Raw genomic sequence first — 27,539 nt, 5'->3', positions numbered from 1 at the left:
CCAACCCGAAGGGTAAAACTAGAACTTATTGGAATTAGTCCGGTTTCCTCACGATGTTTTCCTTCACCTAAAAGCGACTGGCAAATATCAAATTAAATTTCGCACATAAATTCCAGAAAAACTCATTGGCGCGAGTCGGTGTTCGAACCCGCGACCTCCGGAACGAAAGTCGCACGTGCTTACCGCCAGGCTACCTACCAGCGCTTCACAAATATGGCAAGGTGGTTTGAGTTTCATTACTTTATTCTCATTTATGACTTATATTGTCATATCTCTAATACTTATGTGTGTAACACTTGTCTGTTTCGCAACTCTCTGATTATTTGCATGTGTGTGTGTGGCACTTATACATACTGTTACGCATTCGCGCCTTCGGTCATGTATACTCGTATGTGCATGTATGTGTGTGACACTCAACTGTTCTGCAGCTACCCTGCCATCCGCACGCCACGCTACACGGTGCTGCAGGCCCTGCGTCTGTGGTTCGGCAATCCGCGGAACAGGAGCCATTTGCAGGTGAGTCTTAATTGAGACACGGGATAAATATACTTGGTAAAATACTAGATTAAAATACTTTCTAAAATACTTACTAGTAAAATACTAGATAATATTATTGCTATGCCATCCATACATCACGATGGGACGAATCAGGTAAAAATACTTGTTACTTAGTAAAATACTAGGTAATATTCTTATTTGGCTACCCGCAATTCCGCCACGTTACATGGTGCTCCAAGCCCTTCGACTGAAGTTCTGTCATCCGCCGAACAGGAGCCATTTGCAGGTGAGGCTTGAGATACCAGATAAATATACTCATCAAAATACCAGGTAAAATACAAGGTAAATATTGAAAAAACTACTTGGTAAAATAAAATGTGATCTCCGCGGTTACTTTTCGTTAGCACAAATGTAATTTTGGTTATGATTTTACTCGGCCATTCGCATACTTGCCCTACATAATACTGCAAGTACGCTTTCAGCACCTGCAGAAGAAGAATCAGATTACATCCGAGACACGAGCAAAATTACATGTTATCGCTACTTAATAAGAATATTAGACAGAAATATCGTAGTTTATATTTTTACAAAACAAATAGATACTACCTACCTAGAACTCAAAAGAAGTGAAAAAAATCCTGAGAATAAAACCTCCAGGACCACCAAGTTGAATTCCTAAAATGTTGAAATCCCGAAATGTTGACTTTCCCAGAATGTTGATTTTTTTCAGTTTCGCAAAATGTTGAATTCTTATAACGTTGAAATATTAAAAAGTTGAATTCTCAAAATGTATACTTTCAACATTTCGGGATTTCAACATTTTAGGAAGTCAAGTTTATACACCGTGTTTCACTTAACACTAAAAACCTGAAAACAGTTTGTTCGGAATCGAGAGTAGAATCGATTGAGCTATATCTTGATGGGGGTAATATTTTTATTTAAATTAGTATTATTAGTTATTTTTTAGGTGCCCATTCTATTGTACTCGTAATACAACATTGTGTATATCGCATTGCTAGAGGTTGTTTACCTTTTTTCAGTATTTAGGGGTATTAATACTGGCTGGTTACATGGACGATTATTTTTTCCGCTACTAGTTTGACGTTGTTTGTCAGTTCAATCTTAATGTTTATCATAAGTCATAACAAATTGAACTCGTACCTAATTACAACCTTGTCATTTTGAATATTGAGTTTATTTGCTTACTGCGATTACCTGTCCAATTTGAAGTTTACTGTGACAAAGCTTTAAAGTGTTTTACAGTGACATCTTAGCTGTCTATTGGTAAACCTTATGTCGTTGCAGTAACGTACACAAATAAATAGTCTTATGGTTTATGATGGTAGTTAGCAACTATTTTATTGAGTGTAGAGCTAAAAGTCAAGTAGAGCTGTACAGAAAATTAAAAATTCAATTAAAAAAAAAAGTAACGATCAGATTAAAAGATGAATACTCTAGATGAGTTTAAAAAATAAAAATCAGTTGGGGTGTCTGAGGTTTTGAGTGATACCGGAAACACCGTGTATTCCTGGAATTTTTTTTAACATGGTTACTGTTTTTGGTCCTAATAGGAGAAAAAAATTGTCCCAAGATTTCCAGACATTTTTGGGATTGTCCATCCCATTACCGATATAGCTATGAAAAAATGGTAAACGGAATGGAAAACAAATCTTGGGACAGTTCCTTTCTCCTATCAGGCTATCAGGATTAAAAGAGTCCGCGATTCTTTGAAGAAATCACATAAAAATTACCAAATAAACCAAATACCGTTTAACACTAAAGACCTACCTAATCTTTCTGGTATAGCCCATTGGTTGACTGGTAGAGAAAGTCTCAAAGTATTAAGTTCGCTATTGATACTTCTGTATTGTGCAATAAAGTTTAAATAAATAAATAAAAAAGTTTAAATATGCCCTGAAACTATATAACATGTAACAAAAGTCAATAGGGTGCATTGAGATAAGTAAGGCGTAACAACAAACTGCTGACCACCGGTTGTCGCATACTGCGTGGTGAGTCAGACTGCCCGGAACTTGTGGCTCGAGTCTTACGGCTCTACGTTCCGGATGTGCCCAGAGTCAGTCTGAGACCACGAGCGCGCCCCGTCCTGGCAGTACCGGTGACGGTGCGTACGGTGTCGCATTAATTCGCCGCTATGTCGTGCGCTTACATTGTCTCAATACGCTATCTCGCGGCGACTGACATCCGCACCTGAATGCGACTTGTTTGCGTGGAGATGGGCGAATGTGTGTTATGAATGTTTAAGGTTTTGTGAGTCGATGGATGACAGGTTGTATAGTATTTTTGTTTAAGTTTTGTTTTGTTATAAAATTTGTATTTTGTGTACAGCGAAAATGTATATATTCTATTTCTCGGTGTATTGGCTTGTCTGTAATGCCGTGTAAATATATTGTTATTAATAAATAATAATAAATAATTTCGACATACAGAAATGCTCGGGTAATTTCGAAAGGAGAATCTTGATATGATGGAAATAATGGTGATTTTTATGTGACTTTCGAAATTAGACGACGTTCGAAATTACCTTAATGCACCCTAATTCAACAGCCGACAAGGTCAATACCCTGATTGCTATTTAAGCGGAAAAAATTTAAACTCATTTTTTTCGAACTACGAAATTTTTTCACTTGTATCGCACTTAGAGGCATTAGTAACCCTATCAGCAGTTAAAGTATCACTCGGGACCTTTGCTACACCCTGTAGGTACCTACCGCAAATTCAATCTTATGGAAATTCAACATTTTAGGGTTCACCATACGGCAAAATCAACTTTCTGCAAATTCAACATTTTAGGATTCAACAAGCTGCAAATTCAACTTTATGCAATTTGGACATAAAAAGAACTCAACAGAATGCAAATTCAACATTTTAACATTCAACATCCTGCAAATTCAACTTTTTGCAAATCCAACATTTTAGGAATTCAACTTGGTGGTCCTGGAGGGAATAAAAACGTACAGTCCTGTTTTATTATCTACTCAAGAAAGAACAAATATTAATAAATCACAAATATAGGTATTTCCAAATTCACGATATTAATAAACACTCTGATATTAACAAAAAGTTTTGACTTTTATCACTTTTTTAAATTTTTTGTAACCCTTAATACCAATAGGTACCTTAATTAAAATACTACTTCCCTGTCACATGAGTCCCATCCCTACCCCGACATCCATTTGGCTGCGGCCATTTGCGTCCAGCGGACCGTCAGGCGATTCGTCTTCACATTTTTGCCGCGATTTTCATACTTTTTTGCGCGTTTTTCGGCGATTCAAAATCGGTGCACACTTTTAAAGGGCCATTTGGGTCGTAACTGCTTGTTTATTACTCCCGAACTGGTCGCATTTTATTGTTAACTTGTGCGAAACTTTTCTACTGTATTATTTGAAGATAATACAATTTTCTAACAACACTTGAAGGTAGAAATGTCATAACCTTTTTGAATTTTTTTGAAGCAAAACACGATTTATTGTATGACATAAACTTATAACCAGCTTTAAACTATTATAGCCAGGTACTTTGATATATAAGTACAATTGTACACAATTAGTCATTTATTTATTTAAACTTTATTACACAATACAAAAAAGAACAATTGTCGGACTTAATGCTGGGTGGCATTCATATATGCTACATATAAATATGAATCACGGAACTAGATTTAGATAAAAGAAACAAGTTGATCTATTTGTGGGCCGGGCAGGCCCAGACAAAGATGGCGAAACGACCTTGACGTCTTTCTGAGGAACTGGCCAGAGGAAACGGAGAATCGGGAATCATGGAGAGCCAGGGGAGAGGCCTTTGCCCGGCAGTGGGACACTCAAATAGGCTAACAAAAAAAAAATGTCTCAGGCCCTTGAGTGTTCATAATTTTTGTGTTGTTGCTATTAAATATCTCGTAACGAGACATTTTTAATGTTTTTGTTGACTTCAACTTCAACTAACAAAAATTGACGCCCGAACGCTGCAAGCTGCGATTAAAGACTGACAACTCAGTGGATTTTACGGAGTTGATTTGACACGCCAAGTAGATACGTTTGCTTGATCTATGGTATATATGACATCTCTGATATGAACATTATACTCATCCACTTGTCATGTATTGCCGCCTATTTGTTTAAAAATGTTATAATATTCGGTAAAAAAAAACAATTGGTTGAATCAACTTTTTCTTGCCTGTTATTGCCATGGTTATGGTCCCCTGAGTCACGCCGGTTTTATGCAAATGTATGCTACTTAAACTATGCAAACGTGCATTTTTCTGGTGTTAACAAGCCCTTTCCTTCATTTGCATAATTTCAGTAGCATAATTTTGCATAAAACCAGAGGACCGTAACCATGGCAATAACAGGCAAGAAAAAGTTGATTCACCCAATTAACACTTGGTTGTCTTTCCCATCACGGAACAATGGTATTCCGGACCTTTGGGAGGCGTGCGCGGGGCCGAAGCCAACACGTAGAGGCCCTTTCGACACTTTAATGAAATGTAAGGGGTACACCGAGCGGATGTTGCCCTTGCCCGTATCATGGGACACACGCAGAAGCAACACGCGCCAGAGTGTAAGGACTATTTGAGAGTTAATGGAATCTAAAATGAACTGGTCTATTTTGATGAAAGTGATGGACTAAATACTGGGCTATGGATAAAAAACCGGACGCCTGCCTAATAAAACGGTATCCAATTTTATTTCCGGCAGACGGTGACTCATCCCCACAAGATGGGCCCCCACAAAAAGCGACATCCAACATCCAGAATACACTTGGTTATTATTAGTACAAGTTCTTATAATTCTTCGCCCAAAATAACCACAAATACATGATAATTGGGTGACCTTTAAAGGCCTTAAAGTTCGTATAAATTAAGTTAAAATTACGCGGAATCGTAACCAATTAATATAGCCGATAGTTTCTAACTTCAACTCAATCATAATTACTTTGTAAATTGGTAACTCGATATAAACTTCGCTCGAAATAGAAATACAAACAGAAACTGAACTAACATAATGTGAGTGTGCACGGGAAAACGTCCCACTTTGTCGATTGCTATAAAGCGGCTTTGTCAGTTTATTCATATAAAGATACAAGTAAATCTCGCCTTAATGGTAACCGACAAAGTGGGACATTTTACTAAACACACTCACATATTTAGATTACAAATTACTAAAATAGGGAACTTGTCTGTGCGAGTAGGTAGAGTCACAGTATTAAATATACACTGTGGACCTGAATAAGTCGAAATATTTTTAACACGCATTTTTGATGTAAAAACAAACAAAAGATATTACTTTTGTAATTTTTAAACATTTTTATTTACTATTTTTAAATGTATTTTCACAATAGTAAATGCTATTTACTTAAAATGAGCTTTAACGTTTTTTCTTTCTAAAAACCTAATAAATTTTTGAATGGTTTTACTTCTCACTTTTTGACATCTATCAATGAGGATAATGAGACTTCTCCATTTGTACTGAGTTTGCCTTTTTTGTACTGAGTAACAATAAGAAAAGATGTTTTTTTTTTCAATTAGTAATAACTTTGAAACTAGGCGATATCCAGAAAAGTTTATATCACATTATAGTCTGTTAATATCTTTCGGATTATTCAGGCCCACGGTTTAAATGCAAACAAAGTGTCAAAAAAGTATATACTACTTTATTGCTTAAACGTTAGGCCGTTTTCACATTATCCGATCCGATATCGGATGTCGGACCGACATCCTACATCTGATAAACGCTTCCGATAGTGTCGGATGTCGGTCCGATAAAACGCATTGTTCCAAATCAATGAATTATGATTTTGTGTCAAAAAATATTTAAAAAATGTTTAATATTTAATAATTATAAGCACTACATCCTAAATATTATATTGTAAAATTAAAATAACGAGCATAAAAAATACTCAGGGTGTCAGGCAAAATCAATAATTTTACATTCAACTATATCTACAAAAAGATGAAAAAACTAGTATCCGCAATTCGGACCGATGCATTACAACCTTTTTTAGGGTTCCGTAGTCAACTAGGAACCCTTATAGTTTCGCCATGTTTGTCTGTCCGTCCGTCCGTCCGTCCGCGGATAATCTCAGTAACCGTTAGCACTAGAAAGCTGAAATTTGGTACCAATATGTATATCAATCACGCCAACAAAGTACAAAAATAAAAAATGGAAAAAATGTTTTATTACGGTAACCCCCCCCCCCCCCCAACATGTAAAGTGGGGGCTGATATTTTTTTTTCATTCCAACCCCAACGTGTGATATATTGTTGGATAGGTATTTAAAAATGAATACGGGTTGACTAAGATCGTTTTTTGATACTATTTATATTTTCGGAAATAATCGCTCCTAAAGGAAAAAAAAGTGCGTCCCCCCCCTCTAACTTTTGAACCAATTGGTTTAAAAAATATGAAAAAAATCACAAAAGTAGAACTTTATAAAGACTTTCTAGGAAAATTATTTTGAACTTGATAGGTTCAGTAGTTTTTGAGAAAAATACGGAAAACTACGGAACCCTACACTGAGCGTAGCCCGACACGCTCTTGGCCGGTTTTTTTTTAATGGAAATTGTCAACTAATTTGAATTTCGATCATTAGTAGCTGTTTAATAGACGCCATTTTTGTCACGCACACTACTTTTTTTTTTAATTTTTAGATTTTCGCCATACTGTGAGACAGTTTGTTGGCGTAGCGCTCAATTAAACTTTAAACTACATTAGATTAGGTACTTTACACTAAGATTAAGATAACAACATTGAAGTAGGTATATAGCAATTGTCAGTCTACGATAACAGAAACTTTTTTTTATGAAGGTAGATAAATTATTGAGTGTACAACATGGGGCTTAAAACCCGTTATAAGTAGTTGGTAGGTTTATACTACAGCAATAGGCTCAGCTGACCATTCGTGAATGCTATCGCATTTCAATAATGTTCACGAATGATCAGCAGGCTTTACAAGGTTTTTCAGTAACAGCTGCTTAAATTTGGTTTTCAAGCTGCCTATACCAAGCTTATAAATTTGGTGATTCGAGTAAAAGTGGGTAATCATTATAAATTTAAATTTGGTCATAGAACTCGCTCCACATTTCATGACATCGAACTTTTGCCAGTCTTAGGCGATCAGAAAAAGTAGGAACATAATGAAAATCTACCCCGTCAGTACAAGCTTCTCTTGCCAGTATATCCACAATTTCGTTTTCTGTAATGCCAATATGGGATGGTATCCATTGCAGCTTGATCATCTTTGACTGCTTACTTAAGGTCAATAATGTTTCCAAAACTGAGTAGGCTATCGGTGCTCCTCGAAACTTCGAGGTGCATCGAGCCAAATGTTGCAGAGAGCTTCTAGAGTCAGTCAAAATTACAAATTTGTCACCCTGTATTGATTGAATCAAAGATAATGCCTCTGCAATAGCAATCAGTTCTACTTGCATAATTGAAATATCACTGCATATTTTGAGTTTGATTGATGATTGAGCTTGAGGATCATACAATGCTGCACCAGCACAATCTTTGTCTTTAGAACCATCCGTGTATATTTGGTAAAATGAATTATAATTAGCATCTAGGTATTCAAGACAGACATGTTTCAGCTGGTTGCGGCTGTAGGATTTTTTAGGTTTAGTTATACAATCCAAATTTATTCGAATGAAATTCATGATATCAATATTGCTAGTCCATGTGTCTAAGGAAAACATACCCAACTGATAACTTGCATGAATCTGAACGTCTTGAAACATCTTAGAAGTACTTAATAAAAGTGGTTCTTTTAATCTCACTCTACGACGCTGGGTACACACAGCCAGGTCCTCAATCACATCAACAGACTGATTGCTAAGCAGCGCTTTAGATTTTAACCAAAACTTACAAGCTAAATACTGTCTGCGAATCAATAAAGGCTGTAAAAATAACTCACATTGCATACTATGTATAGGCGTGCTTTTTATAAAACCTCCTATAATGCGCATAGCCTGATTTTGGACCTTTTCTAATTTATAAAGATGGGTTTTTGCACTAGTGTCATATAGGAAGCTACCATAGTCTAATCTGCTTCTAATAATAGATATATATAAACGCCTTAGATGCTTTTGGTGAATACCCCATCCAGGTCCTGATAATACTTTAAATAAATTTAAATATTTTCCCACTTTTTGTAATATTTCATTTATGTGTTTGCTCCAAGTTAGAGAGCGGTCCAGCCACATTCCAAGGTATTTAACATTACTGACAGTTTCTATTGTTGTGTCTCCTATGTCTATAGATACATTTTGAATAACAGGACCCCTTTTAAACAAACAAATTTTGCTTTTAGTTGCCGAAATCGCTAAGCCACGAAGTTCTAGAAGTTTAACTAGGTTATCTACAGCAGTTTGCATGTCAGCAGCACCTTCGTTAGTGTTTTGAACAGTTTTAAACAAAACAAAATCATCAGCATATTGAGATACATTGACAGTGGATATACTTTTACAAATATCTGAGGTCACTATGTTAAATAATAATGGAGAGAGCGGATCGCCCTGGGCGAGGCCCCTACCTGTATGTCTGTGTATGTAAGAATCATTGACTTGAGTTTTTAGTATTCGGTCTTTCATGAAATTCCATATGTACTCACATAGTTTAGAACCGACGCCTATTCTATCAAGAAATGTCACTAGGTAGACTATATCAACATTATTATACGCATTGTCTATGTCAATGAAGCAACCAATCGTAGCACAGCCCTTTTGCATACCCAGTTGCACTTTGGATACTAAGCGGCTAATATTATCCAAACATGACCATGTTTTTCTAAAACCAGTTGTTTGCTTGGGCAGTAAGGAGTTCTTTTCAATGTACCACTCAAGCCGTTTGTTAATAATGGAGTGGAAGATCTTACATAAACAAGACATAAGAGATATAGGTCTCAGTGACTTCTCACAGTTAGGATCTCGGCCAGGTTTAGGAATAGGAACAATCTTTATATCACGCCACTGGTGAGGAACGTAACCATGACACAAGATTTTGTTATACAGATCCAATAGAACCAATTTTCCACTGTCCGGAAGATTAGAAATCATGGTAAATGATATACCATCACATCCCGGAGCTGTGTCTTTCTTCTTAATGCAGTTTTCTAGCTCTTGGCGGGAAATCGGAACCGCCAATTCAGGATTCGTAGAGAAAAACTCTGGTTGTTGAGGTGAAGCGGAATCAGGAGCCAAGTGCTTTAACATATTGGAAACAGAGTCGAAATCTGTAATCGGTTTGATAGTATTATGTCCCTTTAACCATTTCATTTTGGTCCACATCTCGCTGGCCGTAGTCACTTCGTCGATGGATGCGCAAAACTTTTGCCAATTGGCACTTTTAGCTTGTCTTATTTTGGCCTGTGCTATACGAACTTTTTCTTGTAATACGGCCAAATTGGATGGGGTGGGATTTCTCCGTAACCGGACCAACGCTAACCGCCTTTCTGCAACCGCTTTCGACAATTCAGTGTTCCAGTATGGTTTAGGATCAAACTTTTTTAATGGCTTCCTGTTGATTTTTACACTCGGAATATGTTTATTCGCTGCAGATAATATGAAGTTTAAAAACGAGTCGTAAGTTGTCTGTATATCACCGGAGAGTTTATGGTTATTGAACATATTTTCTAAATGATTCTTGTACGCCTCCCAGTCTGCTTTTTTAAAGTTGTATTTGAAGTTAATATTTTTTCTTTGTACGCTTATGTCAATGCTCACTTTAATAAAGAGATGGTCGCTGCCTAATGACTCGTTGGTAACATTCCAGTTTAGTTGTGTTGCCAGGTCCGTCGAGGCTATGGATATGTCCGGAGTTGAGCTTTGTAATCTGCCGTTTACCATTTTTAATCGAGTAGGTCGACCATCATTCAAGGTTATGAGATTATTATCCATTATTGAATCAAAAATCTGTAGTCCTCTAGAATTCATTTTGTCAGACCAATTTGAGTGATGGGCATTGAAATCGCCGAGAACGAGAGATTTATCTTGCACGGTTCCGAACATATGATCCCAGTCTGCTTGAGTTGTGATGCTGCTAGGAGGGCAATATATCGACCAGTCTTTTTGTTCTTCGTCCATAGTAATTCTTTGCCGTTGGTTGAAACAGTTTGATTATTTTACTAGACCTAGTGACACGTTTACTTATCCTGATTTTTTTATGACAATCTGAGTAATAACTATGTAAAACATTCAAATATACAACTTTACAGTGCACAGGGAGAATTTTACAAATAGAAAATAGTTTATCATAGTTATTTTTGTGCCTTCTCCTAGTTTCGTTGCTAGCTAGATATTTAATTAATCTTATCTGAAGATTTTTTTATTTGGTCTAGGTAAGTTTTGAACGTAAGCCCGTAACAGCTAAGCCCGTAACTTATTAATGCGTCAGCGAGTGCATGGTAAACAATGCGCAGTGTGGCCTTACTTACTACTCGATTTAGGTGGTAAAACTGTCCTAAAACAGACCGAAGCCTATTACATACTAGATTTACATGATTTTTCCAATTAAAATGTTTATCTATCAATAATCCCAAATAATTAAATTCCTCTACTATTTCAATTTTTATGCAATTACAATTATTTTTATTCGTATGTAAACATTCATAAGAGTGCCCTATGATGTTAATGTTAGTGTTATTTGTTATGATTTTAGCTCTCTTGCCTCTCTTATTATACGGTGAAAAAATATGCATACATTTTGTTTTGCTAATATTTAATAGTATCCCGTTATCATGGGCCCACTTAGTAACACGCTCGAAGTCCGACTGCACTTTGTTTACCATGTCTGCGATGTCCTCGCCGGCGAACAGCAGGCACATATCATCCGCGTACATGTACACCGCGCTGTTCTGTACTACATTCGACACGCTGTTCACATGCATGATGTAGCCGACGGTCCCGTACACCGAATCGGTCGGCACGCGGAGAGTGACGCGCGCCTCCGCGCCCTCCGTGCCGGCGACGGCCGTGCGCAGGGCACGGTTGGTTAGGTACTCGCGGAACCACTGGTTCGTGGGCCCGCGGATACCACACTCGTCCATCGCCAGCAGCAGCTGTTCATGGTCCAGCGTGTCGAATGCTTTTTTATAGTCTATAAACATGGCGAGCACCTGCCGTCCGTCGTCGAGGCTCCGGTTTACAAATTCCGAGAACTGGGTCAAGGCCGTGGCAGTACTGCGGCCCCTCCTGAAACCATGCTGCGACTGCGAAATTATATTGTTATGTTCCAAGAAAGCGCTGACTTGTCCTACCACAACCTTTTCCACAATTTTATTAATTACTGGTAATATAGCAATTGGTCTATAGTTTGTATAATTTAAATGGCACCCCTGCTTATAAATAGGTCTAATTATAGACTTTTTTAATTTATCCGGATATAAACCTTTTGATAGACACATATTAACAAAACTGGCCAGAACTACACTTAAATCCTTTTTAGCATATTTGATATCTTGAACTCTAATTTTATCTATACCGGGTGATTTCCTGTCACTTAATTTACACAAACGTATATAATGTATGTATACGTTACTACAAACGTATACATACATTATATAGGCACACAAACAAATATTATCGGCCGACAACTGACGGGGGGTCCGGCATGCCAAAAAATGTCGGAAGCGTCCTGCCGATATCGGCAGTTCCATGGTGCCTCGGACAAAAACTGTTGTAGGAGAGTGCCATCGGCACTAAATCCGCAACTTTTGCGTTTTATATAGTTTTTTAGTAATAATGATCTGTTAAATACATAAATGAAGACCTGGAAGCGCATAAATCTTACATTTTACATCCTTCCTACATCCGATATCGGATCGGATAATGTGAAAACGGCCTTAAGGTTATAAACTAGAGATGGGCCGAATATTCGGTAAATATTCGGTATTCGGCATATTCGGCAAGTTTTTCAATGTTCGTATTCGGCCAAATAATTCTGTTGCTTTGCCGAATATTTACCGAATAAACAAAGTAAAAAAATAATGAAGATCTTACGTATTCCTTTGGATAATAAGCTCCTATTTTAGTAGCTTTCTAAGGAACTACTAGAAAGAGATAATTACCTATGCGTCAAAATACAAATACAAAGTTGGAAAAACCGTAGTTTAAGAGTTGAGAAGAGTTTAGAGTTGTTTTAACTGAGTTTTAGTTAAATTCACTAAATCGTTATAACATAATTATGTAGTTCTAGTAACATATGTAACCATTATCAATCATTTAATAGTTTTTTCTTAATTCAATTCAATTCAATTCATTTATTTCGTCATCATGGGTTACATACATTACAATAGGTGTCAGTTTACATTATAAGTCCGACCATGGTGTGCCTTTCGGCGTACGATATAAAAAATACTTATGCTAAACACATTTACATGCATAAAATTAAACTAAACTGACTAATAAACAAATTGGAAATATCAAAAGTAACTTTATATAATCATGTCAAGCAATAACAGTATTTAAATTGAAAATAAAATAATAATAACAATAGAGACATAAGATTGTGCAATCATTCATTACATTCATTAATAAATTCATTGATCGAATAGTAGGCTTTTTCTATCAGGTACATTTTCAAAGCTTGTTTAAATTCATTCAGACCCTCTTTACCTCGAATTGTCTTTGGTAATTTGTTGAAAATTTTTGGTGCCATTCCTATAATACTTTTTGAAAGTAATTTGGTCTTTGATGGCATACCTATCACTTTATCACATCGTCTCTCACTAGAGAAATATTTGAAGAGGTGTGGATTACTTTTAACAAATAAAGCGATTTCGAATATGTATAGGCAAGGAAATGTAAGAATTTTCAAATCAGTAAAGAAGGGTTTACATGGTTCTAAATATTGTAGTCCGCACAAAGATCGTAAACACCTTTTCTGTGCTCGAAATACGAGTTCACGATTAGTAGAGTTTCCCCAAAAAATAACGCCATATCTGAGCGTTGAGGAAACGTATGCATGATAAGCTGTCAAAGCTGTTGATTGATTCACTATTTTACGCAGCATAAACAAAGTGTACGAATATTGGCTCAACTTTTTGCAGACATTTTCGGTTTGAAGTTTCCAGGAAAGATTATTGTCTAATGTTAAACCGAGAAATTTTGTATGGTCCGTTTCTGAGATTATGTAGTTGTTAAATTTTGCTACTGGAACCAATAGATTTTTACATCTCTGTTTAAAATTCATTATATATGTTTTGGCCAGGTTAATATGAAGGTTATTTCTGTCAAGCCATTCGATAGTGGACTCTAAAGTTGTATTGATATCAGATTCTATAGTATCTGGTGGACTATCAGAGAAAATAATTGTACTGTCATCTGCAAATAAAATTGTTGGATGCGTTGTTACTCGCGGGAGGTCATTGATATATATTATAAATAAAAGGGGACCTAAAATACTCCCTTGGGGGACGCCGTACCTAATGTCTCGAAGACATGACGAATAAATAGTCTCTACCTTTGATTTAAGATCGATATGATTTATTTGTGTCTTTTGTTTCCTGTTACTAAGGTAAGATCTTATTAACTCTAAAACATTTCCCCTGATACCATACTTGCAGAGTTTATCTAGAAGTATATCGTGTCTGACAAAATCAAAGGCTTTTGTCATGTCCATATAGATGGCTGACACTGGGAGCCGTTTATCCACGTTAGCAAGCACCTTCGTTAACAGCTCATAAATAGCCATGTTGATGTTCTTATTTTTACGAAAACCTTTCTGTTCATTGGCGAATAGATTGTTGCTCTCAAAGTAGTTGTACAAGTTGTTGTAAATAACCTTTTCGATAACTTTTGAAATTATTGGTATAAGTGCTATTGGCCTATAGTTTTTAGTATCATATTTACTATGCTTCTTGTGTATAGGTTTAATTACTGAAGTCTTTAACTTTTCAGGAAAAACACCATATTCTATACACATATTTGTGATGTAGCTAAGAACAGGGGCAACTATGTGAGAAACTCGTTTAAGTATTTTTGTGCTTATGCCATCGTATCCTACGCTGTTTGTATTTTTCAATGAGTGTATAATATTAAAAATCTCAGTTGGGGTTGTTGGAGACATAAAAATAGAGGACATAGTATTACATATCAAACTACTCCCAGTGATAGTTCCGAGCGGTACCGAACTACTATTCCCATTTGTATGTGGTATGACAGTGTCAGAGCTGTCAAATTTGTGCGCTAAGTTGCGTTCTACCACATCTATGAAGTAGTTATTAAACTCCTGAGCGATCATTTTAGGATTTTCTATCACGGCGCCTTCAACATGTAATTTTGGTATATTTTCCTTTGGCAGATTGGTTTTTGCGTTATTTATAATTTTCCACGCCGCCTTTACCTTATTCGACGAATGTTTTATGTTATAGTCATTTTGGGCCTTTTGTGTCAGTTTAATAATTTTTTTGAGTCGTTTTGAGTATTCTTTGTATATATGTTTATCTTTGACACTAGTAGACTTCCGGTAATTCCAAAAAAGTTGCCTTTTACGCTTGCAACAGGTACGTATACCTCTGGTTATCCACTTCGGTTTTTTAAGTAGTGTAACTTTTACTCGTTTCACAGGAAAACACATGTCATATAAAAGCAGAAAATCACTAATTATTATATTAACATCCGCTTTCTAAATATTCGTATTCGGCAAAGTCCATATTCGGCCCATCTCTATTATAAACCGTTTTTTTTTGTTTTCCGTTAAATTAAACACGCAGTTAGGTTCATCATCAGGAACCATCCTGTATATCGCTTTTTGTTATATTCGAAAAACATTCTTATTTTTCTTTTCCATACACAATAAATGAATTAATTAGTGTGAGAGGACCTTAATCATAACATTAAAGTCATTGTTAAGTTTTTGACGGCAAATGTCAAAACAAATAACATTAGGAAGTTGTAAGGATGCAACACACGTGTTCAAAAATTAAATTTATTTTTTGAATAATTCGATAGTTGATTGTATTTGAACTAAAGAATCTTCCCTTAAAGTTAACGGAATTCAATAAAAACAGGTTGTAGATACATATTGGTGGTCCTTTGTCCGCATCTATTATTTTAAATTTCTATTTAAGTACCTAGTCGAATAGAAATGTATTAAGTAAATGACTGTGACACGATTTCATGTTAATTCCATATGTATTGTTTTTTGGCCTTTAAAGTAGATCATATTTGGTGGTTGGTGATCATATTTCTGCAAAAAGATCCTCTTGCACTAGTTTCACCAGCCAAAGACGATAAAATATCAGGCCGTCCCTATCGCACTATTAGTAAGTGCGATAGGGACGGCCAGATGTTTTATCATTTATCGCGCGACCATAATTGCCTGCCAGGGCCCGTAACTTTCATGCCGATGACATAAATTTGACGTCACGCTGCATATAGTATGATTCAAGAGTTTTATTTAATAATTAATCATTATTCATCAATCATTTTAATCTTGACTTCAAAACTAATATGAAATAATTAATACTTACTTGATACGTGAAAAGTAAATTAAATTATTTGTTTATTTTTTACATTCATTTTATTAATCATTGTTTCCTTTTCGTTTCACGTATCAAGTAGGTATTAATTATTTCATGTGTGAATAGCTTACTTTTGAAGTCATTTGTACGTGATAAAAATTGATTAATGAATAATGATTAATTATTACAATAAAACTACATAAATATGTAGTTTTTTGGCCTTTTGGATTTTGGATTCAAATGAATCACCTATAAGCAGCGTGACGTCAAATTGATGTCATCGGCATGAAAGTTACGGGCCCCAGGGGGCCGATTTTTGAATCTCGCTGTCACTAAAATACCGGTTGAAAACGGTGAATTGCCTATTATTTTCAGTGACAATTTTCTGAATTCGAACGCAGTGAGACTCAAAAATCGGCCCCCTGGTTTATTATGACAGATGGCGCCATCCTATTAGTCCATTGCACAGATAAAGAATTTCATATGTAAGAGAATATGGTATGTTTTTTCTCTCTCATACATCTCCATCATCTCCTCATTATCAGATAATTCTCGTTTGTACGGGACAAGGGTAGACTAGTTCACGGAATGCTCTATTTATGAATTAAGAGCCTCTGGGCTTAGGGAACTTGCTTAGGGCATAGGCCACCAGACCTTCCTCATTTTCTCAAAGATGAAATTCTGGGATAATTCTGGGAGTTCGTATCGACGTTTGATGTCTGCATATTTACCTAGTTCGGCCCGTCGGCCATTTTTTGCTATAAGGTTTTAAAAAAAAAACACTAAGTTTCCTTCAATTCTCAAGGCTGATTTTTATATATCGACGCTGGAAAGGCTAATTGACTAACAGACCATTTTTGGGCATATGGAGTTATATACTTCATTGGAATTAGCGATTTTTTCTGCGTCTAACGAGCCGGGTTTCAAAACGATCTGAAGACTTTTTTGGCTTGTAAGCAATTTGGAAATAGGCAATTTACTAAAAACATTTTCTCTAACTTGTAACGTGGCTTGTAAGCCACTTTTTTGTTAAATTATTGAGATACTGGCTATATGTTAAAGCCAAAAACACTTGTTTGGATGTTAGTCAATTACGTTTAGTGTAATTTTATATGTTTTAGTTTATAAGTCATTTTACCGGAATCAAAAAATGTTATGATTATACGTTAACCATTTTTCTAGAACCGCAGTAGTAAAGAACTTCACGTTAGCCGTTTAACCAGAACCGCGGCAGTTAAAAACTGCACGTTAGTCGTTTATCCCAACCGGCGAAATAGTGGCTTAGGTGGTTTACCTTAAGACTTTTCTAATTTTATATTTTTTTAATAAACAATTTGCAAACAATGCTGTTTTTTTAAGTGAAATTGTTGTATTATGTTTCAAAAGTGCATAATACACTTACAATATCTTGCACAAATAAGTTTAACTTAATTAAAGATTCTTTCATGACAAATACAATAGTTTAAAGTATGACAGTTTCTAAAAACAGGTGTTAGTTTTTGGTGAAGTGCCTTTTAAGCTGTTATACCAGTGTTTTATAATGTTAGCTAGTGGCTGTTATGCATTTTCTTCGATTCTACTTTTGTTTGAAACGTCTTATTATATGTTATTTTGGGTTGGGTTTTAAAGCTGATAGTTGCATAAGTTAAGTATCCGTTCCCTAAGAAACTATGAATATGGTGGTTAGAACTTTATCCTGGCTTTGAAAAAATGACAATTGTCTAACGTGCGCTTTATTTCGTAAATACGTACATATATCGGAATACAATCATATTGATCAAATAAACAACACAAAGACCTCCAACTTCGTAGTACGTCGTTGTATTGTATAATAGATAAATAAAAAGTTATGATTTTTTTTCAAAAAAAAAAAGTTTATTTTGGCTCTCCTGTAAAGTTTGCAAAATGCACTTTAGTCAATTAGCCTTTCCAGCGTCGTATGTAATAGAAAAAACTGTAAGAATTTGATAATCATCATTTCTAGACCATTTCCGCCGGCCGTAACTTTTACCAGACGCTTGAAAGTCTCTCTAACTTACCCTAATTTTTATATTAAAGGAAAAAATGGAAAAATTTACGCTTCCGGCGGGACTTGAACCCGCATCATTTGCAATCCGTGCAAGGCTCTTAACCAATTGAGCTACGGAAGCCACGCCGGACATCGCAAATCTTTCCATGCCTTTCCTTATGTACACACGTCTTGGGGTGACGTTTAATATAAAAATGTTTAGAATCGTTAGCAGACGTTTCTGCTTGTTAAAAATAAATTTACTCTAATTTCTCAAGCTATGGCTCTTAGTCCATTATACACCCATTTGTATTTGTATTTGTATTTATTTATTACACAAGAACGGTTACACCAATTACACTTGCTAATTTACTATGCTAAAAAAAACATTTAACAATTTAGTTACTACATTTTTTTTTACTGACCTTACCTTGACTGTACAACGTTGCGTTTGAAGCCAACACGTGTGCTTACCTTATAAAACGTTATAAAATAAAATAATGAGGAAAACGGAAAAACACTGAAAAACTCACAAATTCGTGAGCCGAGTGTAATTGAGTGTCGAATATGTGAATTATTTTACTTCATTTTGTTTTCTTTCTCACAAATTTGTCGCCTTCCCTTTTGAAGGACCTTTTGCCTGAAGCCTACAAGTAAATCCTGTTATGTTTTGTATGGAATATATAATAAAATACTGGGTATTTTTGTGTTAACATTGGTGTAGGATGAGAAAGCTGTGTAAGGTTTGCGAATTTATTTTTTATACATATCTCCTCTCCTCATAGTACAAGTTTGTCCTAGAAGGTCATACCTAATTATCCGTACCATTGCAATGTACAGTCCCTATCAGATAAATTTGAGCGCTCGAGGTGCTTTTAAATATCTGAACAGGACTTTTTTTATGGCGTTAGAGGCGTGTTCAAATATTTTTGGGTACCTCGGGCGCTCTTATACATCTGATGGGGATGGCGTAGCTATCTCTGTACCTAACAATTTTTAACCCCCGACGCAATATAGACGGGGTGTTATAAGTTTGACGTGTCTGTCTGTCTGTGTGTGTGTGTCTGTCTATGGCCTCGTAGCTCCCGAACGGATGAACCGATTTAAATTTGTTTTTTTTTTTTTTGTTTGAAAGCTGAATTCGTCGAGAGTGTACTTAGCCATGTTTCATGAATATCGGGCTACTATATAAGGTCCTAATTTATTAGTTGCAGATATTTTAACACATGATGCTTAACATTAAAATAATTAACTTTAAATACGTAAAAGAGGTACTAGAATCTGTTCAATGAGTTTTCATTTAATAATCACATAAACAGGGTGTTTTTACGTAGCAAATTAGTTTTTCCGTTTTCTCCAAAAAAACATCGTAAAAGCTATAATGTTTCACGGTTTAATATACTCCAGAGACCGAGTACTATCAGCTGTAAAAATATCTGCATCTAATAAATTAGGACCTTATATATCGGGGGTTTGTACAAAATTTAAATTTTGTGATCAGGTTATTAATGTTATTATACACTTTTCATATGCTTTTCGTCCTTGTATCGGGCTTAGAAATCCACCCTTTCCTTCTCGATTTTGGCATTTTAGCTCGTTGTCTCTTAACCGTTCCGTGGCACAAAGTGTAAGTTTTATCCAATTTCCCGGGCGCGGTTGTTGACGGAACTAACTATGTGTAAACCTGCGGCGTCGTTTTCAGACGCTGTCCTAAGCCAAACCGCGTGTGACTCGAACACTATGCCAGAAATTAGAAGTCAAACATTCCATAGGTAATAAAAGTTTGCGCTTATCAGAGAATTCGTGAAAACATGTCGAAATCTCAATGTTTATCTGAAATGTAGGTATAATTTTATATTTATACCTTCTTAGTTCATTGTTCTGTCAGTAACTAAGATATCACAGGATGAAAAACGTTTAAATATTTGTTACGTTTTATTTGCTTATTTCATGAGCAGCTGCCGTAGCCCAATGGCATTTCTGCGACGCGAAACGAAAACGAAACGACGCGAAAGGTAGTCTGGCTCTGTCGCGCCAATACGCAATCTGAGCGATAGATGTAGATATCTCTATATACGAGCGTTTCGTTTCACGAGCGTTTGTGCCATTCGGCTATGTACCCAGGGTCCGTAATATTCAGGCCGATGACGTCAATTTGACGTAACGCTCCATATATAAATGATAAAATATCAGGCCGTCCCTATCGCACTTCCAAATAGTGTGATAGAGACGGCCTGATGTTGTATCAACCATGCTTGCCTGCCACCGTAGAGCTAGGTAGACCTCTACCTAGCTCTACTAAAAAATACAAGTTTTCACAAAATTCCTGAGGATAAAGGTGTACTATATCTATATATACATAATGTTGACTATTTAAAGTCAAATCAAAATATACTAAAATAATAATAATAGTATGGCTTATTATTTGAATAATGAATATTTTGACTTGACTTGAATATTTGTTTGAACATGCTCGAGATTTGTCAGTGTCAAATATTGCTTGAAACACGGAATGTGGCCAAAATTCAATCAGTTGTTCGAGCTGCGACGATATTTCAGCGGCAGCGCTGACCGCAAGATGCTGCCTGCTGCCACTTTATAGGATAGCCGGGATATTGTTAGTATTCAATGAAAAATAATCAACAAATCGTCACTACTTTGAAAAAATCTCGTATCTCACGCTGCTCCTCAATGTTAAAACGCAGTAAGTCTATATGCATTCCATACATACTTACTACAATTTTCTTTTCATTGTCAGACGAAGATACAAGTTTTTTTAAAAGTAGTGACGAAGTGTGATAAAAAATATTCTCGGAAACGGCTAAAAGTATAACAATAGGGGTCGTTGCATGCAATAACCTAACCACAAAATTAAAATTTTGAAAAATCTCCTGACAAAGTGGACCGATTTTCATGAAACATGGCTGAGAACACTCCCGACTAACTCAGCTTTCAAACAAAAAAAACTAAATCGAAATCAGTTCATCTGTTCGGAAGCTACGATGCCACAGAGAGACACACACACACAGACAGACAGACAGACAGACACGTCAAACTTATAACACCCCGTCGTTTTTGCGTCGGGGGTTAAAAATAGTTATTTGATTTACAAGGGGGCAAAGTTGTTGTTTAACCGCACGTGCCAATATTGATACCCGAGCAAGCGAAAGATTTCAATAGTGAACCGCGAGTGTAGCGAGTACTTCAGAATGTGAAATCTTGAGTGTTGCGAGGGTTTCAAGGCTACAGAGCTACGAAGGTTAAACAAACTTTGCCACCGAGTGAAACTAATAAAGACTTTTCACCATGACAACAAGATCAAAATACTGTAAAATAAATTTAAGTATGTAATGTTATTTATTATTGTAGAGTTTAATTTATATTGTAATTTAATTTAATTTATTTTTGTTATTATTGTGATTAATATAGAGTAGGGATAGTTTTTAAGTTTACTAACAAATCTATGGGATTACGCCTGAAATATTTTTTTTTCATTCATTCAAAATACTGACTATAAAACATCAAACTAAATCAAATCCAAATGTTATTTCTGATTTAAAATCATCATTAAAATTTGTATGAAATTACTTTGCACTCTTGTGGATAAAATGCAAGTTTTGTATCTGTTTTCGAAGAACGAAGTAGGTACCAGTTGGTGTGCTGAAAAATGATTTAGCTAAGCTGAATATCTTAGTAAATTTGTATAAGTATCTTTAGCGATTTTTTGTTCTAGTCAATTTTCCGAGTAAAGCTTTCCCAGAGATTAAGTATGATACATATGAAAAAGAAATGAAACAAAAGCTTTGCGAAAGGTTTTAATTAGATTGAAACGGAGTGTACATTGTAAATTGATTAAATGAGAACCGAAGACTTATTATGCTATTCATAATCGAATCATTATTCAAGGCTTCATTTTGTTATACCGATTTCCAATTAGAAACAAAACATTGCAAGTACGAGTATAAGGCGCCACGTGCTAACAAATTACTTATTTTAGCGATGTTTTGAGATTTGGTACTTTAAACCCTAAATAATAAATTATACATAGACTACATAGTACAAGTTTTGCTTAGTTTGGGTTGGGGCTAAGTTGATCTGTGTAAGGTGTCCCCAATATTTATTTATTATTTATTTATATACGCGTGCATATCAATTAAAACAAAGACCAAAGTAGGAAAATGAGTTACGATTTCTCTTTTCCCACGAGTATCGTACGTTTTACTACGTACGTTTTACAATATAAAGTTTGCGCACTAGTGCGAGAAAGCAGCTCTATTTATATAGTACATTACGATACAAGTGCGTAAAAAAGGAAACTTGAAACGAGTGGCGATAAATTAAAACACGACCGAAGGGAGTGTTTTAAATCGACACGAGTTACGAATTTCCTTTTCGCACGTGTATCGTACGACAGTACAGATGGCACTCCGAAGTTTCGACCTGGCATATAATGAACCACTTCTCGTACTAGTGCGTAAAAAAAACACCATCTGTACTGAAAAATAAATTATAGTTCTAAGTACCTATTTAACAGTTTTTCATCTTAGAAAAATGCGAAATCTCTATATCGTTATCGTTATCTAGGTCTCGTTCTGTATCCTCCTCCTAATATCTTTTACCAGTAGGTAACTAATTGTAACGAAATTTAGAAATCTAAACGATAAATGAAAATGAAACAGTAACAAACTTACTTAAATAACCCCCGACGAAAAACGACGGCGTGTTATAAGTTTCACGTGTCTGTCTGTGGCGTCGTAGCTTTCAAGCGGATGAACCGATTTAGATTTCGTTTTTTTAACCGCCTTCCAAATCTCAAGGGAAGGGGTTCTCAATTCGTCTGTATTTTTTTATTTTTTTTTTTTTTAATGTTTGTTCCTCGATATCTCCGTCGTTACTGGACCGATTTTGAATTATTTTTTTTTTTATTGAATGTATATGCATACAGATTGGTCCCATTTTTCTCAGAACCCAGTTCTGGTGGTGGGATCCTGGAGAAATCGAGGGAACTCCTCAAATCTAAAAGGCATACATATGGTGATTTTTGTGTTTTTAAAGGAACAGCATGCATTTACGTACGGAACAGTGACATTTGGTGCAGTGGAACTCTTGATGATGGTCAGAATGGAACTCCTCAAATCTGAACGGTACACTTATAGTGACTTTGGTATTTTTATAAGAACAGCATGCACTTACGTCCAGAACAGTGACATTTGGTGCAGTGGAACTGCTGATGATGATCAGAACGGAACTCCTCAAATCTGAACGGCACACTTATAGTGACTTTGGTATTTTTATAAGAACAGCATGCACTTACGTCCAGAACAGTGACATTTGGTGCAGTGGAACTGCTGATGAAGAGTGAGCCACCCCTGGTTAGAGTTCCGTTCTGATAATCATTCTCATCTGTAAGTACTTCAGAATCATCCAAATTTCAAAATTGGTTCAGAAATGACGGAGATATCGAATAACAAACATTAAAAAATATACAGACGAATTGATAACATAATCCAACATTTGAAAGTATTTATCACCAGAACCCCAAAGGAAGGCGGTTGTTTTTTCTTAAAAATTATTTGTCTGAAAGCTGAATTGGTCGGGAGTATTCTTAGCCAAGTTTTTATAAAAACCAGGTTTTTTCACAATTTTAATTTTGTTTCGTATGGAGAAACATGTTATTTAGAGACCGGCAATCCAGTGAATCCCTCACCGTAGCCCTAACCGCAAGCGTCACCGTTGGCGTCTTGCGTTGACAAGACACGAGCATATTGGATTTGCGTCACTTATCGAGTCACGGAACACGGCCCGTTATTACGGAAGTAATAAAATTAATAAAACGTTCCTTTGCTCTCATAATTACTTCCTGCTGATTTTGTGACGTCATTCGCATGCTTGTGATTGAAGGTTTGTTTAATAAATTAAAATGGGGCACTTATTCGTAGTAGCTTTTGATCATTCATTACCATAATTCATTGGACTTAACATATTCCACGGTTAAATAAAGTATTATTTTATATTACCAAGACAATAATTATGTAAATAATGCTTTTCTACGATTTTTGACACATCTTTCTATGTATGCATGCCACGCCTGGAAAATAAACACCATACAGGGTAATGCTTTTTTCTGTTTTTTTTTAATATTTAATACGGTGTACGCTGAGTGGCATCATATTTGGTGTACTGCTTATTAATTACTTGTAGTTCTTATTATGTACAGTCAACCAATTGGAACCCTAGGCCACTCTACAACTATGTCAAAATGACAAGCAGTAAGAGATTTCTTACAATCTGATTTATATCGTTACTATGACATAGTTCTACAGTGGCCTAGGGTTCCAATTGGTTGACTATACAGCCAGTACAGCCTAGCAAAAAAGAGTAGAAAGTAAAAAGTAATAGGGGCGCAAACGTCTATGTAAATCGCTTTTTCTCAAACATACAATGAAATATTGTCTTTACGTTCCTTAAAATGGGCTGGTAAGTATCGCTTTTTGGGCGCAACAACTCGAGAGGACTGTAAAGGGATTTCATTTTATTTTTTAGGCCTAGGCCTGCAAAGTAACTTTTTTTTATAAAATATTGTCCTTTAGAGCATTTTTTTTTTATTTCATTGTATGTTTGAGAAAAGCACTATACATAGTATACATGCCTCGGCGTGAAAACGGATTCCCGGCCTCGTATCCCTATCCGGGCCCACTTGGCCGGCCACTATATATACCCACTTGGCCGGAAATCCTCATTTTCCCGGCCTCTGATGTAATGTACTATGCATGTGGCAACTGTTTTGACACTTCTGTATGAGAAAAGTAACTGTTGCTATTATAAAAAAAAATAGTTCAACTTCTTTTGACGACCGGTCTGGCTCAGTCCATAGTGACCCTGCCTGATATTTGTTCTTGAGTCATGGACATTTTCTATGTATATAAGTATTGAATTTATCTATTTAAGTATGTATATCGTTGCTTAGCACCCATAGTACAGCTTTGCTTAGTTTGGGGCTAAGTTGATCTGTGTAAGGTGTCCCCAATATTTATTTATTATTTATTCTATTTTTTTTTTGCCAAGCTGTATCATTATGCCAAATAAATATTTTCTGTTTAATATTTTGTAGGGTAAACTCGCCTCATTCGGCGACACGCCTAACTCGGTGGTACAAGCTTTGAAGCACTATTCCGAAAGACGATTTTTGGTTGTTTCACCGAATTAGGCGTGTCACCGAATGAGGCGAGTTTGACCCTACATCAAAGACATATGTAACTCCGTATAGACAAATAAAGTCTAAGAAAAAAACGTACCTCGGAACCGTACCATAGAGAAAAAGGTACGGTGGCTAGATGGCGATACACCTTCGGGACACTCTCGGCTAGATGGCGCTAATAATAATATTTGACATTTTAACACGTATCAAGCTAAGAATATGGGCCAAATTGTCAAAACTGAGGTTCAGAAGTTATAAGCCCGTGTCGAGAGATGGTAGGTAGTCTATGCACTGTGACTACACATTTTTCTTTAGCAGTAACTCTCTAGAAACCTGACCCTCTTTGCCCTACATTAAATCAGTACGGGTTTTATAAAATATGTTTTCACCACACCAAAGGCTTACTTTGATATTCGAAAACAGATAGCAAAATTGCATTTTATCCACAAGAGTGCAAAGTAATTTCATACAAATTTTAACTTGATGCCTTAAGCTAGCTAATAGAATTTACCTATAAATTATGATTTTGAATCATAAATATTGAATAAATCGATGGATTTGATTTAGTTTGATGTTTTATAGTCAGTATTTTGTTCGTGTTAGTGTGTTGAAAAATGTTGATTTCACTCGGTGGCAAAGTTTGTTTAACCTTTGTGCCTTGATACCCTCGCAACGCTCAATATTCCACTTTTTGAACCACTCGCTACGCTCGCGGTTAAATATTGGAATATTTCGCTTGCTCGGGTATCAATATAGGCACGTGCGGTTAAACAACAACTTTGCCCCCTTTGAAAACAAATAACTATTGTTTCAGTCGGACTGCTTAATATTCTGGCTGCTGTCCACCGTGACTGCAGGTCTACTCGCCGTCTGCATCGTCGGTACGCAATATTTCGTCATTGAGGGCAACAAATTTGGTAAGATTCATGGAATCGCCCGGAAAGAGGAAGGTGTGTTTATTTTTATTTATTTTCACTTTAATAGGTTTAGCACTACTGACCGAGCGAAGGGCGTTAAATGTATATTGAACATATTGTCTCAGAACTTGGTGTATTTGGGCTTGTTCTACTCGGAATCCACAACATTTTCCATCCAACAAAATGTCTGTACCTTTAATAGTTATTTGTTATAAAAGGGAGCAAAGTTGTATTTTAACGCCGAGTGTGGAATTGAAAAACGAGCAAGTGAAAGGATTCTATAGTTGAACCACGAGCGAAGCGAGTGGTTCGAGAATAGAATCCTGAACTTGCGAGTTTTTTAACACACGAGAAGTAAAATACATTTGCACCCGAGTGTAACACAAAACTTTTCCCCTCACTATAGCGAGGAAACTACAACCCAAAAAACGTTTATCACTGATTCCAGTAGTTCCACAGGTGGTAAATCATCTTTATTACTAGGTTCACCTACTTTTATCAATTTTAAAGCAGTTAATTTTACTTTATTCAAGGTCAAATTACTTTACCCACTAGTGGATAAAATGCGTTTTTACCCGCTGGTATTAAAGGACAAAACTCACAAAACACGTGTTACCGAGCTAGTGAGGGGAAAAAGTTTTTATTTCCTTTTTCTACTTACATCAACAATTTCCATACATTTTTGGAGCATTATTTATCATCTGGATTGAATCTGCTAGTGATTCTGAGCTCACAGAATCTAAATATATCAAGATCTGTGAGTATCAAAAATTAAAGATTTTGTGAATTAGCCCAAATACTCACAGGACTTAGAAGTACTTACAAAATATGAGTAAATAACTACCGACCTCTTTCTAATTGGTACTGTGTAATCGGTAAAGATGTGAACGAAAGCTTGTCAGTTGTGCTAACCACTTAAGTATTCTTATTACTGAAGGCTTGTGGCGCCCCCTGTAATTACTTAAATAAAACCATACATAATAAATATAATAATATTATTTCAAATGTAATCATTCCATTTGTTTCCTAGCTCAAACAAAACTGGCCCCGTAGCCAAATGGCATTTCTGCGACGCGAAACGAAATCGAATCGCCGCAGAAAGGTAGTCTGGCTCTGTCGCGCAACACGCAAGAGCGATAGGATAGAGATAGATAGCTACGAAAGAGATATTATCGTCAGCATTTTGTGAGCGTTTGTGCATTTGGCTATGCACACAGGAACAGTCATAAAGACTGGATACATTTCCCTCTCATAAAATCGCGACGTCCCAGGGGCAACTAAATTCCCTGCTACACTTTTTAGCCTTGCATACTGAACAAAAATGCATGCTGCACTGCACGGCACCTAATCCCAACCAAAGTGGAATAATGTACTGGCAGAAATAGAGTATGAATAATTGAAAATTATTTTTTACTGCACCAAATTGCTCTTTTTTTCAACT

The 27,539-nt window shown here is 36.0% G+C and overlaps 1 protein-coding gene across 2 annotated transcripts in view; it reads left to right on the top strand.

Annotated features, from left to right (window-relative positions):
• LOC125242356 overlaps positions 1-27,539 on the top strand; it is a 39,397-nt gene that overhangs the window by 6,307 nt on the left and 5,551 nt on the right. Inside the window, exons 3-4 of one of the 2 annotated variants that reach the window (XM_048151135.1) lie at positions 429-516; positions 25,996-26,098. In XM_048151135.1, the coding sequence (XP_048007092.1) occupies positions 429-516; positions 25,996-26,098 (191 nt within the window). Of the gene's footprint in view, positions 1-428; positions 517-25,995; positions 26,132-27,539 lie in introns of both variants that reach the window. The other variant, XM_048151134.1, reaches the window with a different exon arrangement.

The sequence above is a fragment of the Leguminivora glycinivorella genome, chromosome 2, assembly GCF_023078275.1.
Source record: "Leguminivora glycinivorella isolate SPB_JAAS2020 chromosome 2, LegGlyc_1.1, whole genome shotgun sequence".
In the NCBI taxonomy this organism is placed as follows: Eukaryota; Metazoa; Arthropoda; class Insecta; order Lepidoptera; family Tortricidae; genus Leguminivora; species Leguminivora glycinivorella.
Note: the sequence above shows the minus strand (reverse complement) of the source record. Positions and strands in the feature narration are given on the sequence as shown.